Raw genomic sequence first — 20038 nt, forward strand, 5'->3', positions numbered from 1 at the left:
TGAATCTGATAGATCAGCCTTATGGGATAACAATCTTAAAATTCGATAGATGGTTATGTTTACAAATAACAAAAATAAAAGAAAAATCATAAGTAAGGTGTCTGGACCCACAATGATTTATCTTAGGCTGGTAGTGAACAAGGCTGATTTGATTCATTTCCCTGCCAGAAGGGAAGAACAGCTCATAAAAACACGAATGAAGGAGGGCTGCTAAGTGGTGGGTGTTTCTTTGCAATACTGGTGGCAAGGAGAAGCAGAGTCAACAGACTATTAGACAGCTGTAAAATGAAACCAGGTGATTCTTACTTGTAGAGGTCAGGTTGAGGCTGCTCACATTCAATTGCTGCTCGGAGGGTATCAATGGATTCGGCTGTATGTAGTGCAATGGTATCACGTACTGCATAATGTGTCTAGATGAAAGCAGAAGAAAAAGCAAAAACAAGAAAAAGTGATTCTTTTCATAATTGTACACCCACCTTATTCCAGGAACACAGTATGTTTTGCTAAGAGGCTCTGGCAGCATAATACAAATATTGATGCACATTTCCCACTAACTAAATTTTACAGTATTATTATTCTTCAAATATATTACAAATAATTAGAAAGATAACCCTGCTGCAAAGGGATTTCAAAGACAATGAAAAAACTAAAAGCTTTTCCTGATAGTGACAGCAGAGAGAATTCCATTTGTAGCATGCATATCCTTAACTGAAAACCCAATGAAAAATTTAATCCATTTACTTTTTCTTCTATTTATAGAACTGAGACCTATTATTTTGTTCACCATAGACTATGGTGATGTCAATGTAAACATATGAATTGAGCATTAGTAACCCTCTGTGTCATAAGAAGGCTAACATTTTGCCAATAGGAAGAAAAAAATTCATTAGTTCCGTTACACAAATAGCATAATAATCTTAAAAATGATCAAAAAAATGATCTAAAAAATCCTCAAAGAGGTTACATTTCATATGAAGAACAGTGATAGGATGTGTCTTACTTTAGTCAGAAAGAATAGTAGAGTATACCATGCACTTGATTTACTCGGAACTCAAGGTAGGTTCCAATAAACCCATTTATAAATTATCAAAAGAGGGCTAACACAGACTCCAAGACTGTACCACTTACGCAGAAGGGAAAGCCGTTGCATGCTCTTTTGGGAATATTACGGAACTGCCTGAGCTATATTTAAAACTATCCCCTGATTCTGAAGACCTATGTACTTTTAGTGGATTTGATCAGATCGACTTAATTGAAAAAAGAAATCACTTAAAGGCTTTCTTCCTTTAAACAACTTTTCTTCCTTATTAGGGCATCTTTAGGTAGATTTCTTGATTTTTATCTTGACATTTCCTCAAATTTAACTTTGTTTTTGAACAGTTTAAGTGCACTAGTTCATCACCATGCCCTTGAAGTACAGAATTAGTCATCCAACAGGCATTTCAGTTCCTGTTTCACATACTGATTCCTGGTTCTCGACTCCAGATGGAATTAACAAGCAGAGAAAAGCCCTCAAGGATACACACAGAGGTGAGCACATTAGTGCCCTTCCTTAAAGACTGCATATAGAGGATGCATCTCCATGCCCTGTGGAGCTCTGGACAAGGGCCAAGAACTGACTGCTAGAAAGTACCAGGGAAGTAAGTTATCCTCCAATATGAGCAAACTCACTTTAGCTCATTTATAATTCTTCCCAGTTGCAATGAAACAAACATTTGCCAAATAAAACCCTAAGGTTTTTTTTTTTTTAAAAAGCAATCAAACTACTCCAAGGTAGAGTTTCTATATGCCATGAATAGACATTCTTAAAGAAAATATTCATCACTTTCAAAATAAAAATAGATCAACAGAGTACATGTAAGTTATTTTTATAGTTCCATAGTTTAAGCCTCTAATGACATTCATTTTAAAAAGCCAAAATAAAACATCGAATGGGGTATGTCAATAATAAATGAAGCAGTGCTACAAAAAATGTAGTGGCTTTTATCTGGGGCATGGATTTTCCTCACCGAACACCAACCTCTTCCCTAGAGTTGAGTAATTGCTTGGATCAGAAGTTCAAACACAATTACATAAAAGCTGCCTTCAAATACAAAACTTGCACAAATAAGAAAAAAATAAAAGACTGGGGGCAGCGGGAAGCAGTACTGTATGATTAACTATCCTGAGCTCAAAATGTTTAGGCAAGGTTTACTTTCCATTACCTTGCAATTGGATTCCCCATCAAGACTGGCTGTAGTAACGTAACAGGTTCCATCACTAGTGCAGGATGATAGAAGAATAAGATCACAGGGGAAGGTTTCGTCTGCCTGTACTTCTACTACATCACCAACCTAGTATAGAGAGAAAAATATAAATATTTTAATTCCAAACAAAGCATTCATTACACCTCATACTAAAGCCAAAAGAGTAGCAAAAGACCTCTCCTGCTATTAGGTTCTCAGCGTCCTATGCCACGTGAAAGATGACGAAAGAGTATTATTCAGCATTCAGAATCCTCCTTAAGGTCACAAGGACTTATTGATGCAATCAGATTACCGTACTATTGAACTTTAATTTCAAATAACCGACTTCAGTACCCAGGGACTCGTTTGCTCTCTGAGGTTTTCATGCTGCTGTGTTCAATAAGATAATGACCATTATCACTTCATGAACGAATCAAGAAAGTCTGCATGTTTCAACCTGAGCACTTCCTTAACACTGGGCAGCCACTGTCCTGCTCTCCATCACACATATTTCAATATGCTTTGCCTTCCATGTGCTAACAGCTATTATTGCTGGGTGCCAGTTCCCTCTTCAGTGCCCGGAAAAAGTTAGGTAACTGGAGAGGCATCTATTTTTCCCATAACATTTGACAAAAAAAATAATTTTTAAATAGGTCACTTTCCAATAATCTGCTATCAGAAGAACCCATTAATATAGTCATGAGAAACGATTTCCTTTTTTTTTAATTTTTATTTATTTATGATAGTCACAGAGAGAGAAAGAGAGAGAGGCAGAGGGAGAAGCAGGCTCCATGCACCGGGAGCCCGATGTGGGATTCGATCCCGGGTCTCCAGGATCGCGCCCTGGGCCAAAGGCAGGCGCCAAACCACTGCGCCACCCAGGGATCCCGAGAAACGATTTCCTATCAGAAAATACCCAAAGCTCGAGTATAGGAAAATCATGAGAAGAAATCATGAACCATTTCTGGTGCAGATAATTTAATAATGTAGGGAATAAATCATAAAAATTAAGAGGCAGGACTTTTTAAAAAGATTTTATTTATTTATTGGAGAGAGAGACAGAGAGGAAGGAGAGAGCACAAGTGGAGGGGGGCAGGGAAGAGGAGAGGGAGAAAGACAAGCAGACTCCATGCTCAGTGGAAGCCCAACTCTGGGCTGGGCTTGATCTCATGACCCTGAGATCATGACTTGAGCCAACATCAAGGGTCAGACCCTTAACCAACAGAACCACCCAGGTGCCCCAGAAAGTAGAACTTTTTAATCTGACTTTATGTTCCAGCTCTTCCACTTCACTGTATGAGCTTGGGTAAGCATCTCAGATGATTGCAACTCCCTCACAGGATTGGTTTGAGCATGAAATGAGGACACAGGTAATAAAGTGGTTAGCAAAATACCTGGCACATATTCATCATTTGATAATTATTACAAATATACTGCAACTACATTAGTCCGAACCTATGAATAGTCATAACAGTTCAGGGGAAGGATATAAGAAATCATCCAGAGTTCAGTGCTTCCCAAACTTTTCTATACTGTGGCACATATAGAAAATGACAAGTATCAGTTTTTTACAGCATCTCCGATAAAGGGAGGGAGCTGCTCGTGGCAGAGGACAACCCACTTTGGGAGAGTCAATACCTAGCACACCAACCTGGACACACTTGGTTGTGAAATGCTGAATAAATGACACACCTGTCTCCTATTTGCTATAGGATTTGGCAGATAAAAATGAGGATTTCAAGACCTATTAGGGAACAATTTGATTTTCTTGCCAATCTTAATCAGCAGCCAAGAGCAACAGCATCAATAACTGAACTAATTTGTAAATAATATCTTGTTGGATCTTTCCTTCCTCACTTACATAAACACTTATGTTGCTTACACAAAACTACAATCTATGATTAAATACACAGAAGAGAAATAACAAAATCCTAAATCATCTTAGACAGAGGAAACACTCATTAAAGGCTGGAAGATGATTCTTAGGCACCAATAAACAAAAACCACAAATAGACCATTTATTCTACGACATTTCTGATTTGCTCAGATGTGAACTATAAAGGTCCCTGTACCTGCAGTGCAAGGTAAGGCTGGTGAGATGGACAGAGGGCGGATCTCAGAGGGCTGGCAGGCTAGGCTCAGGGGGTTAAGCCTTCCCCTGAAGGCAAGGGGGACGTAGACGGGGCTTTTAAAGGAAGGGGACAACAGGGTCCACTTAGACCTTCAACTTAGGCTCTGTTTCAATTTAGCATGTTAAAAGTAGTAAGAGAACATCATCACGCTTCATGATGAGTATTAGAAAAAGCCCGATAATCTACAAAAATTATGATTTTTTTTTCCTTTAGTTCATCAGAGAGCTGAGGTTGCAAGGCCACCAAGTGAACTGAATTTCAAAGGCTGAAAAGTCCTTCTGAGGAGAGAGGAGGAGAAATGAGATGGTTGACAGTTCACAAAGCACAGGAGCAAGAGATGATTGCCAGCAAAGGGCAGGAGAAGAAAACAATTTGATTGTGAACCAATTCTTAAAGGTTTGGTAGGAGCTAATGTGATAGTTTTGGATCTGCAAAACTGAGAGAAGAGATAATAACCACTCATCATTTCTTCCTTACAAGAGAAAACACAAGGGCAGGAGACCTGCAAAAGCCTTCCCTCACAGGGTCAGGAATGTAGGTTGTGACCATACAGAGAGGCAGAATATGCCGGAATTGTGCATGGACCCTTCTCTCATTTGAGGCAAAAGCTGTCTATGTCTAGGAGAAAGGCAAGAAACCCTCCCTGGTCCTGTCTTAGGAAAACCTCAGCACTGCTAAAGAGACGTACAAATACCATCCGCTGCTGGGCATGGGACAGAGAATCCAGGGACATGGGGGCCCTACCACTAATAAAGGCAAAGTTCAGGGATCCCTGGGTGGCGCAGTGGTTTGGCGCCTGCCTTTGGCCCAGGGCGCGATCCTGGAGACCCGGGATCGAATCCCACGTCGGGCTCCCGGTGCATGGAGCCTGCTTCTCCCTCTGCCTGTGTCTCTGCCTCTCTCTGTGTGTGTGTGACTATCATAAATAAATCAAAAAAAAAAAAAGGCAAAGTTCAACTGCCAATGGAGGTGGGGCGGGAGTATCGAGACAAAGTACTCACTCCTGAGGCAAAGGTGCGTAAGCCCTGCTTAATACGGACACTGGAGCAGCAGAACCAAGAAATCACTGTTCCTACCAGGAGCCCGGCAATGAGTAACAGTAAGAAACAGCAATCTACTATTGTTATAGTGGAAGAGAAAAGGCAGAGAGACACATCCACAGGCTCAGGGACACAGGACTTGCTGGAAGCAGAACGTGGAATGGGAATACTGAGAAAGGCCCTCTGGCAAACCAGGCTCTACACAAAGCCCGAGACAATGGCAATTGAGCACTCCTGGAATTGGAATTTCCAGCTGGGTATCAAAAGTAGCAATGGCTACAACAAAAAACCAAAGCCAGCTCATCTCCCGACTAGACTGACTTCGCGTTCACATTAATGGGCTGATAGAAGAGGTGTGCCCATTTCAGATCATCAATACTATTTACCTTGGTCTCTAGCATTTACATACAATGACCAAAATTCAATTTAAAAAAATACAATACATGTAAAACACAAGACAAAAATGACCTAACGTCAAGATATAAAGAAGTCAGCAGGATAAGTCCCAGAAATGTTGAGATTGTGGATTATGAAACAGGCATGTAAAGATAAAAATAGCTATGGTTAAGATATTAAAGTATTTAGTGCAAAAGGCAGACAACATACATGTGTAGATGAGGAATTTGGGCAGAGATGGAAACTACCAAAAGAGGCACAAGGAAAAGTTAGAAAAGAAAAACATAATATCAGAAATAAAGATGTCCTTCAATGCGTTTATCAGCAGACTGGATATAAAAAAGGAAACAATCAAAAAAAAAAAAAGGAAACAATCAGAAAACCTGAAGAAACTCTTCCAATATTTCCAATACCAAACCCATACTCTCTTCCTTACAAAGAACTGTGCATTTACCTTGGAATTCCTCAAGTCTTGTTTGTAGGCTTTCTTCTCTATATGCTAGGATTCAATCCAGTCCCATAGGCTTCATGGGCCATCTATGTGTCGACAAAATCCAAATTTCGACTGCTAACTCAAACATCTCTAAGTTCCAGACCTGACAATTCCATCTGGATGTCTAACAGATATCTCAAAATTAACATGGCTAAAATGGAAATTTTTTATATTCCTTTTACTCCTACATCTGTCACTAAACCTATTCTTCTCCCAGTCTTCTCCATCTTAATAGCCAGCATTTTGTTTCATAGTTCTATGTAATTCACCCAGTTGCTCAGGTCAAAACCAAGACTATCTTTATTCTCTTTTGCTCTTTTTCTCCCTCCCTGCATCCAATACATCACTAAGTCCTGATGATTCTACCTCCAAAAAATATCCTGCATATATCCATGTATCTCAATCATGAGACAGGTTGTGAGCACGAACTCTACACCCAAACTTGTTTTTCTTTTTAAGATTTTATTTATTCATGAGAGAGAAAGAGAGAGAGGGGCAGAGACACAGGCAGAGGGAAGCAGGCTCCACATAGGGACTCCAGGATCACACCCTGGGCTGAAGGCGGCGCTAAACCACTGAGCCACCAGGAATGCCCCCCAAAACTTGTTTCAAACCCAGGTTTCCCACTTCCTGGTCATGGACAACTTTCTTTATCTCCCTGTGCCTCAGTTTTATCATTTGTAAAGAAGGAATAATGAGAGTACATACTTCATAAGACTCTTATAAAGTAAGGATTAAATCAGTTAATAAAAAAATAAAAAAATTTAAAAAAATCAGTTAATAGAGGGACTCCTGCTGGCTCAGCAGTTGAGCCTCTGCCTTTGGCTCAGGGTGTGATCCCAAAATTCCAAGATCAAGTTCCACATCAGGCTCCCTGTGAGGAGCCTGCTTCTCCCTCTCCCTATGTCTCTGCCTTCTCTCTGTGTCTCTCATGAATAAATAAATAAAATCTTTTTAAAAATAAATAAATAAATCGGTTAATAGAATGTGAAAGGGAATGCCTGACATATTAATATTATATATAAATGTTAACTACTTTTATTATTGTTATCTACTACTGTCATCCTAATATAGGCTCTTAGCCTCTTCTGCAAGTCACTCCCTGGCTTTGAATCTCTTCAAAAAATTTCCACTGCAGAGGACACACACCAAGTTACTCTCTTACTCAACAATAGTCTGCCCACTTCCCCAGGCAAGCAAAATCAAACATTTGGATACTTTTGGTTTATAGACATTTCCTGCCACACACAAATATTCCAGAAAGGGCCGAATCAAACAGCATTTCACACAATAGCATCAACTGATTTAATTAAGATTATACCTGGCTGAGATCAGCCTCAAGGCAAAGAAGCCTAATGAACAAAAGATAGAAGATGGGGGGCGGGGGGCGGGCGGTGGTCTTATCTTCCTGAAGGGATAGGGGGTAACAGCAAAATCAGAAAGAGGAAACGAGAGAAAGGGAAAGATGTGGGAACATTTACTTGCATCGCAATTTTACTTAGTGCCCTGGGAGCAATAGATTTAATGTAATGAATCGTTTAGGCTGCATTTGGTTCTTTAGGCTACATTTGGTTCTTATGAGTAATTTCTAAGACCGGTTTGGCAACTTCCGATCCTAACCACTCTAGTTGAGGGTCTTCCCCTATGGAATGCAGGAAATGCAGAAAAGCAAGAAGGGTGATAGACATGCTATGTCAATCTCAGGTAACTCTCCCACCCTGTAGCCTTTTTCTCATAACTATAAGAAGATGCAAGACAATTACCTATCACTGTGGTTATGGAGGACTTATATCTAATTCCTAGTGTTTAATAAATAATTCGGTGCTGATAATACTTGATAAAGTACAAGGAGGACAGTATCATTTTTTAATGACTTCATATCACAACCCTGAAACCACTCAGGAATGGTATCTTCACCTACCCTCTTTTCTTTCTGTTCCAACCTATCTTCTTCCCTTGTTCTGGACAATTTGATTTCTATTACCTTTCATATTTTAATCTGTATTCATATAGAAATATTCCTTTAAAAATAGTATCTTGGAAGATCAATAAGATCAACACATCCTTAGATAGACTAAGAAAAAAGACTCAAACAGCTAAAAAAGACATTAACATCTGATGCCACAGAAATAAAAAGGATTTTAACAGACTACTGCAAATAAATGCCAACAAATAGGATAACCTAGACTAAATGGGTAAGTACTTAGAAACATACAACCTGCCAAACTGAATCACAAAGATATAAAAATATAAAAATTCTGAACAGACCCAAAACTAGTGAGACTGAAGCAGGAATCGAACCCCCCCCCCCCAGCAAAAGAACCTCTGGGGTAGATGACCTCATAGGAGAATTATGCCAAATATTTAAAGAAGTAGTAACACCAATTCTTCTCAAACTTTTTTGAAGAATTGAAGAGGAGGGAACACAAACCAGTTCTATAAGGCCAGAATTACTGACACCATTTTACCAAGAAAAGACAGTATAAAAGACTACAGACCATTATCTTCAATGAATATTGATGAAAAATCCTGAACAAACACTACCCAACCAAATCCAACAGCACATTAAAATGATCATACACTGTGACCATATGGGATTTACCCATGGGAATGAAAAGATACATACAAAAATCAATCAATATAATGCAACACATAACAACGCTATACGATCACCTTAGTCAATGCAAAAAAAGCAAAGCATTTGGCATAAACTCAACACCCTTTCATGATAAAAACACTCAATGAACTAGAAAGAGAAAAACATGACCTCAACAGAAAAAAAACCATATATGGAAAGCCACAGCTAACATACTCAGTGAGGAAAGAATGAAAGCTTTTCTTCTAGTATCAGGAACAAAGCAAGGATATCCACTCCCAGCATGACTATTCAACATTATACTGGAAGTTCTAGCCAGAGCAATTAGACCAAAAAAAAATGACATATTATTATACATTAAAAAAAACCAACCCTAGATTCGGGACTCCTGAGTAGCTCAGCAGTTGAGTGTCTGCCTTTAGCTCAGGGCATGATCCCAGGGTCCTGGGATCAAGTCTCCCATCAGGCTCCCTGCGAGGAGCCTGCTTCTCCCTCTGCCTCTGTCTCTGTCTCTGACTCTTTCTGTGTGTCTCTCATGAATAAATAATCTTTAAAAAAAACCAAACCCCTAGGTCTTACACACCTAAATAAATTCTAATTTATTAGAATTAATAAATGAATTCAGCAAAGTTGCAGGATATAAAATCAACACTCAAAATCAGTTACATTTTTATACACCAACAACGACCATCCCAAAAGAAAATTTAAAAAGTAATCTCTATTTACAATAGCATCAAAAAAGATAAAATACTTAGGCATAAACAACCAAAGAAGTTAAAGACTTGCACACAGAAAGCTACAAAGCATTGCTACAAGAAATCAAAGATAATAAAAATAAATGGAAAGCCATTTCATGTTCATGAATCGAAGACTTAAGACTGTTTAAGTGCCTATACCATTCAAGCGATCTGCAGACTCAATGGAATTCCTATCAACACGCCAATGACATATTTGCAGACATAGAAAAAAATCCTAAAATTCGTATGAAATCTCAAGGAACTGCAAATAGCCAAAACAATCCTGAAAAGAAAAAATAAACTTGAGGAGTCTTCATACTTTCAGATTGCAAAAGTATTACAAAGCAACAGTAATTAAGACTGGCATAAAGACAAATCTATAGATCAATGGGGAGCCTATAAATAAACTCTTGCACATACATATGGCAAAATTATTTTAACAAGGGTACCAAGACTATGCAATCAGGAAAGGACTGTCTCTTCAACAAATAGTGTTGGGAAAGCTGGACACCCACATGCAAACAATGAGGTTCGGTTCTTACCTTACACCACATACAAAAATTACTCAAAATGAATTAAAGACCTAAATGTAACAGGCGTCTGGGTGGCTCAGGCCATGATCTCGGGGTCCTTGGATCGAGCCCCATGTGGGCTCCCTGCTCAGTGGACTTCTCCCTCTGCCCCTCCCCCACTCATGCTTGTTCTCTCTTTCAAATAAATAAATAAAATTGTAGGAAAAAAGACCTAAATGTAAGGTCTAAACTTTTTAGGCTCCTAGATGAACATAAAGGAAAAGCTTCAGGACATTGGATTTGGTAATGATTTCTTCGATATAGACCAAAAGTACCAGAAAAAAAAATCAACATTAGAAATGGGAATATATCAGTGTGCTTGGGTAGCTCGGTTGGTTAAATGTCCAACTCTTGGTGTTGGCTCAGGTCTTGATTTCAGAGTCATGAGTTTAGACCATGTGTTAGGCTCCATGCTGGGTGTGGAGCCTACAAAGAAAAAAAAAGAATAAGGAGGAGGAGAAGGAGAAGGAGAAGAAGGAGGAGAAGGAGAAGGAGGAGAAGGAGGAGGAGGAGGAGGAGGAGGAGGAGAAGGAGAAGAAGGAGAAGGAGGAGAAGGAGGAGAAGGAGAAGAAGAAAGAAGAAAGAAGAAGACGAAGAAGAAGAAATGGGAATATATCAAACTTAGAAACTCTGCCAAAGGAAACAATCAACAGAATGAAAAGGTAACCTATGGAATGGGAGAAAATATGATCAGAAATCGTATCTGATAGAGTTAATATCCAGAATATATAAGGAACTTCTACAACTCAACAACAAATACTTCAGTTAAAAAGTGGGCAAAGGATCTCAATAGACATTTCTCCAAATAAGATACAAATGGCCAAAAAAGCACAGGAAAAGATGTTCCACGCTTCTTCTAATCATTTGGGAAATGCAAGTCAAAACCACAATGAGGTATTTCACAGCCATTAAGATAGCCACCATCAAAAGAATAGAAACTAAAAAGTGCTGGAGAGGATGAGAAGTTGAAACACTCGTACACTCTAAGTGCTCTAAGTGCAAAGGTAAAATGATACACCCATTATGGAAAACAGTATGCAGGTTCCTCAAAAAATTAAAAACAGAATTACCATATGATTAAGAAATTTTATTTCAAGGTATTTATTTAACATAATTCAAAGCAAGATCTCAAAGAGTTATTTGTACACCTGTGTTTGTCACAGCATTATTTACAATACTAAGATCTTGGTGGAAGCGACCCAAATGTCCATCAACAGATGAGATGATAAAGAAAATGTAGTATATACATAAAATGGGATATTACATAGTCTTAAAAGAGGAGAATTCCTGTCACATGCTACAACATGGATGAACCTTGAAAACATTATGCTAAGTGAAATAAGCCAGTCACAAAGGGATAATACTGTATGGTCCCATTCATAGGAAGTATTTCTCGAAAGCAGTCAGTCATAGAAACAGAAAGTAGAAATGTGTTTACCAAGGGCTGAAGGCAGGGGCAGTTCATGTTTAATGGGTATGAAGTTCTAGTATTACGAGATGAAAAGATACTAAAGATTTGTTGTACAACAACGTGAATATAGTTAACACTACTGAATTGTACACTTAAAAATGGCCTGGCTGGCTTAGTCAGTGGAGCACGTGACTCTTGATGTGGGGTTTTTTTTTTTGTTGTTGTTGTTGTTTAAAGATTTTATTTATTCATGAGAGACATAGAGAGACAGAGACACAGGCAGAGGGAGAAGCAGGCCCCATGCAGGGAGCCCAACGTGGGACTCGATCCCAGGCCTCCAGGATCAGGCCCTGGGCTGATGGCGGCGCTAAACTGCTGAGCCACCCAGGCTGCCCTGATGTGGGGGGTTTTGAATTCGAGCCCCATGCTGGGTGTAGAGATTTTAATAATAAAATCTTAGGGGTACCTGGATGGCTCAGTTAAGCCTCTGACTCTTGGTTTGAGCTCAGGTTATGATCTCATTGGGTCCTGAGATCGAGCCCCACTATTGGGACTCTGTCCTTAGTAGGGAGTCTCCTTGAAGTTTCTTTCCTTCTGCTCCTCCCCAACCCACTCCCCACAAAAAATATTTACAAAAAATAAAGAAAATCTTTTTTAAAAAATGGTTAAGATGGGCTCTCTCGGGGTCCCACTTTCAAGGTGACCAAGAAGGAATAACAAAGGGCCGTGGCCATGTGCAGTCTATTCATGGCACCAACTGTGCAGCTGCCTGCCCAAGGACAAGGCCATTAAGAAGTTCATTATTCGGACCTAGAGACTGCCCCCATCAGAGGCATTTCTGAAGCGAAGGTCTTCCGGGCCTGTGTGCATCCCAAGCTATCTGTGGGCTACATTACCGCACGGGCTGCACCACTGGCAGCAAGGACGTTGGGCATTGCTCTCCTGAAGCACAGAAGGAGCCAACACCACAACCCTCACCCCGATGTAGACCCGTGGGTGCTACCCCACCACCTCCATCAAAGGCCCTAAAAGGAGCTAGGTCCCTAAGGGCTAAAGAAAAACTGTTCTCTGAAAAAAAAAAAAAAACTAAATGAAATGGAGATTGTACTTTAAAAACAATGGTTAAGATGGTCCACTTAATAATATGCTTTTTGATCACAATAGCAAAATGAAATTTAAAAAACCAAATCGTATTTTAAGACTGGGATAAAATATTTGTAGAAGACATATCTGATAAGACTGTTATCTGAAATGTTAAAAAAAAAACTTTTAAAACAAGAAAATGAGCACTCTCGATTATATAATGGGTAAAGACCTGGATAGACAACCTCATGAAAGAAGATATTCTGATGTCAAGGACACATATGAAGAGATGTTGAATACCCCGTTTGTCATCAGGGAAATGCAAATTAAAACAAAATGAGATACCACCACGCACCTATTACAATTGCCAAAATCCAAAACACTAACAACAAATGTTGGCCAGGATGTGGAGAAACAGGAACTCTCATTCACTGCTGATGCAAATGCAAAACAGCCAGCCTCTTTGGAGATAGCTTGGCAGTTTCTTAGAAAACTAAACATGCTTTTATGCTACAATCCAATAAGCACCCTCCTTGATGTTTACACAATTAAGATCTTATATCCATGCAAAAACCTGCACATAAATGTTTATAGCATCCTTATTCATAATTGCCACAATTTGGAAGCAACCAAGATGTTCTTCAGAAGGTGAATGGATACATAAACTGGTACACCTAGACAATGGAACATTATTCAGTGCTCACAAGAAATGAATCAAAACATGAAAGGACATAGCATAAACTTAAATGCATACTGTTAACCTAAAGAAGCCAATCTGAAAAGGCCTCATACTGTATATGATTCTAACAGTATAATATTATGGAAAAAGCAAAACTATGGAGAGAGTAAAAAGTGGTGACCTGGAGTTGGAGGGATGAAGGGATGAAGAGGCAAAGTACAAAGGATGTTTAGGGCAGCGAGACAATTCTATATGATACTAATAATGGTGGGTACTTGTCATTAGACATTTGTCTAAGGCCACTTAATTTAGAATAAGAGTGAACCTTAATGAAAACTATGGACTTTGGATGGGATGAGCACTGGGTATTATACTCTATGTGGGTAAACTGAATTTAAATTAAAAAAAAAAGAAAACTATAGACTTTGGGTGACAATGATGTGCCAGTGTAGGTGGATTCAACAAAAATACCACTGCTGATAGCGAGGGAAGTTGTACATTCGTGGGGAAAGGGAGTATGTGTGTGTATATATATATATATATATATATATATATATATACACACAAAAAAGCTGTACTTTCCTCAATTTTGCTGTGAACCCAAAACTGTTCTAAAAAGTAGTCTATTAGTAATTAAAATAAAAATCTATTGGGAACAAAAAAGGTTATTTGATGTGGATAAGTCTAAACTCTTGACTAGTATCTTATTAAGTAATCAACAATGATTAATTTGGATAAAAAATAACTTAGCTGCTAGTAAAAATAATATCATGGAACTCTCCTACATAGCTGGTGGAATGTAAAATGGCACAGCTGCTGTGGAAAACAACTTGGTGGTTCATGAAAAAGTTGAACAAAGAACTACCATATTATGGGGGCACCTGGGTAGCTCAGTGGTTGAGCGTGTGCCTTTGGCTCCAGTCAGTGATCCCGATCAAGTCCTGCATCAGGCTCCCTGCAGGGAGCCTGCTTCTCCCTCTGCCTGTGTCTCTGCCCCCTCTCTGTGTCTCTCTCATGAATAAATAAATAAAATCTTAAAAAAAAAGAACTACCGTATCATGTAGCAATTCTACTCCTAGGTATGTATCCCAAAGAATTGAAAATAGGTGTTCAACAAAAACCTGTCCATGAGTGTTCATACTAGCAATGTTCATACTAGCCAACACATGGAAAAACCCCCAAATGTCCATCAACTGATGAATGGATAAGGAAAAGATGGTATAGCCATATGATGGAATATTTAACCATAAAAGGCAAGAATTACTAATATTCCCACAATAAGAAGAGATCTTGAAAACATTACATTAAGTGAGAGAAAGCAGACACAAAAGGCCACATAGTATCTGATTCTATTTATATGAAATAATCTAGAATAGGTAAATCCATAGAGACAGAAAGAAGATTAGTGGTTGCCAGGGCCTGGGAGAGGGAGGAATGTGGCCTGACTACTTAATGCCTATGGGGGTTACGTTTTGGGGTGATGAAAATGTTCTGGAACTAGATAGTGTTGATGTTTGCATTACAATGTGAATGTACTAAATGTCACTAAATTGTAATTTTAAAATGCCATGTTTTTAACGCAATAAAAAAAGAATGAACTACAAAAATACCTTGATTTTTTCACTCTCTTTTCTCACTCTCTTTGCATTTTCAATAATGTAAACGGTACGCTTGTTGACTTCATTGTCAGCTCTGTGTCTTAGCCAATCCTCATATCCCTAGGAGAACAAAAATAACTACAGTCAAGCTCACATAATGCAATGAAGTTGTTAATAAATTTCAATAGCCCCCTCCATGAGTCACCAGTAGATATTTATACTTATAGTATTAATCTCAACTCAGAGTGCTAAAGAGACAACATTGTACATTTTTACAGCCAAAACTAAGACATGCTTTTAAAATACCCCTTAGGTAAACAAAAATCTTTTACTGTGTTAAAAGATTTCTCTATTCTACAGATAAGTATCAATGAAAACACAAGCATCAGAACCTTAATATTCTTCAACTGTGAAAGGCTGTGATTTATTCTTCTAATTCTACTCTTATTCAAGTTAATGTTAATTTCTCTACTTTTTAATTTGACAATTTTTTTCTGGGTTTTATTTTCTTACAGCTCTATCACTTAAAAATATTCTTCCGTAGCAGATTGTTGAGAGTGATCATCGCTGAGGAAATATAATTTCTCCCCGGGGATAGAGAACAGAAAAGGCAAGTTAGGGTTACTTTGGCAGAGAATCCATGATAAGTTTTGGAGGTCAACAGTTAAACTTCTCCATTGACTTGGTAGTTAAGGAAACTGTAAATTGGTGTTCATTTTTTAGAGTTGAAAGTAATCAGGGAAAAGTCTAATGGCTCATTTTAGTTTGGGTTTTTGTATGAAGTAAATTTAAGCCAAAAGAACTAAGGAACTAAGGAAGGAGGATGTTCATTTGTTTGAGCATGACCTCTTCTCCTTTTTTTACAACACTTTGCTTTTTTTCCTTATAATAATGTACCTTTTCAAATATAACTGTTTGAAAATCTCTTGATCGCCTTCCGCTTTTTTTTTCCAGTGCTATATTCATTCCTGTTCTGTCCCTCTTTATGACAATGCTAGGCTATCACTTCCTGTGGCACTTTCTGTGATGTCAGTGAGCAAAGAAAAGCCCTAACATGAACTAGTATAGGGAGTAAAATGAATCAGTAAGAGCTTTTGTAAACCATACAGGCTATTCTTGGAGCCAGCAATTCTATGATGTTAAAGAAAAATAATCCTAACAGCCTAAGGGAAAGAACATTCCAAAAGTCTTTATTTAGCAACCAAACACTTGATAAAATATTCTTGCAGTTCCTGGTAGGCAAGATAGAAGACCAGATAACCCCCAAGAGGAAAGGTAACCTTGTTCAAAATACCATTAAGCAGACCTTCTTTTTCGAAGTTCTTTAGGATACTTCTGAAGCTCTTTGGTGAATAGCGTCTAAAAGTATGTTTGCAATTAGTCAGGTCCTATGGACGGTCCCAGTACACAACAAACATTGCTAACTCACCTTTTACATCGTTTCCCATTTCCACTCTCAATTCCATGTGGAATTTTTCAAGTGTACTATCATATAAAATGATCAAAATACTTCAAAGACATCGGCAATAGAAACCATGGTAATTGTCACCTTTGATGAAGAACAAGAACAAAAGTCTCCTCTGCCTACCACTCACTTCGGCAGTCGCAGGGAAGACAACAAAGTATTTATGCTCTTGAGTTCTCTGCTTTAGGCAATCATAACAAAAATTCACGAGAATGGGAGTTTTTCAGAAACATCCACCACCAGAGTAAAAATTTATCCGGAGTAAAAATTCACCTCTCATTTCCTGACTGAGCTGTACCTTCTTCTTTCTTTTAGGATTATAACCCCACAAAACAAATACTGGGGGGAAAAGGGGCAAAAGAAAATAAAGATGCACCTTACAGTCATTTTCATGTTTTCCATAGGAATCAAATATAAACTAAATCCACTCTAATAACTAATAACTCTAATCCCACTCTATATAAATATGAAAAAGGACCTCTGACCTTGAAATTCAAACCAGAAGGGACTGACACACAGGCATAATTGTAAATAAGAAATTTACCTGTTTGATGGCTGTAACAGTTATCACAAAGAAAAGTGGAAGTCCACTGGTAACTGGGCTAGTTGGTGTGTCTACTGTGACCTAGGTAAAGAAATTAAATTGAACGTAAATTGAAAACAAGCCATTCGCTTGCAGGCAGGACTCATATGTTGCAACCATTTCAGGCAAAAATACAGATAAAACATACTCTGGTAGCAGGGTCAATGTCAACTTTCATTAAAACAAAAGCAATCCACAGATCATTTAATTTAAGGAAACAGTTCTAATTCAAGCTTAGTTTTCATTCAAATTTGGATTAACTTCTTCAATGAAATATAACCAATCATTTACCATCTCTTTGTTGAGTACCATTCTTTCAGGCCCTGTGCTAGAATCGGCTAGGCTCTAGAGATGTTGCTTTAAATAAGATAGAGAATCGGCCCTGCCCTTGTAAAGCTGGCAGCTTACAGGAAAACGCAGACATTAAAACAAGTGGCAATGCTGAAATCTAAAGAGTAAAACAGAAGTGAACTAGATGAAGAACGGGCTTTCAGGCAGTGGACAGCATATACCATGTCTCTATGGTAGGAGGGAGGGGGGCACAAGTGAAGAAATAAAGGAAGCCAGAGGCCAGAGAGTGTGGTATAAGCTGGGGCTAGAGAGGGACACAGAGGCAAGACCAAGGAGGGCCCTCTGGCCAGAGTTCATTGTTTGTCCCACAGCAGGAAATAACAGAAGCTTTTAGGCAAGGAGGGGTCACATGAACAGAACTACATTTTGAAAAGCTCATTCTCCCTGCTTTGTGCAAAACAGAACAGAAGCGTGAAGGTGGGGGTGTTCATGTAGGAGGCTACTGCCATAATCCAGGTAAAAGATGATGGCTTGGGCAAGGGGAGGCAGCAGTAGACATGGAAAGAACTTCCAGAGATATTTAGGGGTGAAATGGTAAGAATGGCAAGGGACTTCTTGTCAGAGTCATTAAAGATGACTTTTAAGTGTCTGGTTAACATGGCTGGGTAGATGTTGTCATTTGGTGAAACAACAAATACTGAGAGAGAACTAGAACTGAGGGGCAAAAGACCATGAGATCAACCTGCCCCCACAATTCTCTCTCATCTCTAATCCCCATCCAGGCGGGTTTCTGCCTCATACCCTGAGTTAGAGACACAGGCTTTGACATGGCTCTGTGCCTTCATGCACGACCTGATATACCAATCTGGCATTCTTCACCAGTACACTTGCTCTAATCTTTAAGGCTTAGTTCAGATGTCATCTACTCTTTAAAGTCTTCATATGCTCTTCCTGGTTGGAAAGACATAACTTCCACCGTGTCCCCATAGCATGTTGCTTGTGCTACTTTCAGGACTTTGTACTGCATTAAATTAAATGATTACATGACTGTAACATAAATCCCTTAAGGAGAGAAAAGCCGTATCTTGATCTTCATGGTATCTGCTAGAATCTTTATTATTTGGAATATTGCAAGGCACATAGTAGGTGCTTGGTATACATTCACTGAACCGAAATGAACTGTGCTGCATGCAACAAACAGTGACTCTTCTGAGCCTGTGTATGCAGTTTATTTTATCCTGTTCTGTAAGATATTTCACCATGGATCTAGAGTAGCTCCTTTTCAAATGCCCCATCATTTAAGACTGAAATTAGCTCTTTCCCATATCACAACCCAGATTGGTTTTAAGTAGCAGGACTAAATTAAATTACAGTACCATTTACTCAAAGACTCAAAGTGGATAAACAGAAGCACTTAACATTAACAAGGCATTTGAGCAATTTCATTGGGATGTTTCTGCTTCGTTTAAAAAATGAAATGACAAAAAAACAATACCCTTCCTGTAAAACATTTTCTGGGGGCAATTTCAGCGCTGGAAAACTTGTAATAGCTCATAGACTTAAAGATGGAAGACGCAATTTAAGATGTCTAAAATTTAAAATACAAAACATTAAAATCTTTTTAAAAAATACAAAACATTAGCAGGAACACAGAGAAGATCAAGTCTACCACGCTTTCGCACTTAAAAATAAATGAATGAGGAAGAACAAAACTGGCATCAGGAACAAAAGCGATAAATTTTCAATTAAGCTGAATCTGGTGTTTAACAAAGTAAAACTATTAATTTGAACTATTTTCAATTTTAAAGATGCCATTGCATTTAATGGTACGCAGTATATGTCCTTCTAGGATGAACAAAGATATGAAATCCATGAAAGTTTTTTAAGAAAGTTAACATATTCTCAACAGGTTTTCTACTAAAAATTCTACTTAAGAAATAAATAAAATCAAAAAAAAGAAAGAAAAAGAAAGAAAAAAAAAGAAAGAAATAAAATCATACAAATCTTAAAATGTAATATTAGTACTTTAAAAAGTTTTATTAAAACAAGCCCCAAAACATCTTTTTAGACACAGGGCATTTTAAAGTTAGAAACGGACTGAAAATTTGTTTGGAGTAATTAAGTTTCGCAGAGGGCAGTGGCTGTTTATGTAGCTCTTACCTGCACGAGGAAAATGATGAGAAAATAAAAATTTGCAATTCTTCTAAACTGTTCAAATAGATTCTTTGGGAGGAAATTCCAAAGTGTATACTGTATAGGAGGAAGAAAAAAAAGAGTATTATTAGGAAGGAAACTTGAAAAATCCTAGTAACAACTCACATGGGCCAGATCATCACAACACTTTTAAAACATGTTAAAAAACAGATCACCCACAAATAAGCATATACTTAGAGGTATATACCTTATAAGAAACAAAGTTGTCATTTGGAGTTACTACAATTGGGCCATCTAGACCCCAACCTTTGCTTTCCCTGACCTAAATTAGGTTCCTTGTTAGGTGTTCTCATGCCATCCTATACTTCCTTGATAATACTCGTGATAGTTTATATAGTAGACACTCAGTAAATTAGTTGGATGAATGAATGAACAAATTAATCCCTCTGGCTCAGCTAACGATTGGAGTCTGGATCATCATCACCAATAGAAGTCTGTCCCTATCCGGACCCACCCCCACCCCCCCATCATAGTTGAGGTGTACACACACCTCTCGGTCATAGAGGGCTTTCACTTTAATCAA

At 38.4% G+C, this 20038-nt stretch overlaps 1 protein-coding gene across 4 annotated transcripts in view; it reads right to left on the reverse strand.

Annotated features, from left to right (window-relative positions):
* The window catches only part of ATP11C (ATPase phospholipid transporting 11C), a 182319-nt gene that overhangs the window by 70533 nt on the left and 91748 nt on the right, over window positions 1-20038 (reverse strand). For all 4 annotated transcript variants that reach the window (XM_055337932.1, XM_055337931.1, XM_055337930.1 and 1 more), the window contains exons 3-7: window positions 19462-19551; window positions 16972-17052; window positions 14975-15082; window positions 2205-2333; window positions 307-410 (exon numbers count right to left, since the gene is read on the reverse strand). In XM_055337932.1, the coding sequence (XP_055193907.1) occupies window positions 307-410; window positions 2205-2333; window positions 14975-15082; window positions 16972-17052; window positions 19462-19551 (512 nt within the window). The remainder of the gene's footprint in view (window positions 1-306; window positions 411-2204; window positions 2334-14974; window positions 15083-16971; window positions 17053-19461; window positions 19552-20038) is intronic.

Source organism: Nyctereutes procyonoides, unplaced genomic scaffold, assembly GCF_905146905.1.
Source record: "Nyctereutes procyonoides isolate TBG_1078 unplaced genomic scaffold, NYPRO_anot_genome, whole genome shotgun sequence".
Classification (NCBI taxonomy): domain Eukaryota; kingdom Metazoa; phylum Chordata; class Mammalia; order Carnivora; family Canidae; genus Nyctereutes; species Nyctereutes procyonoides.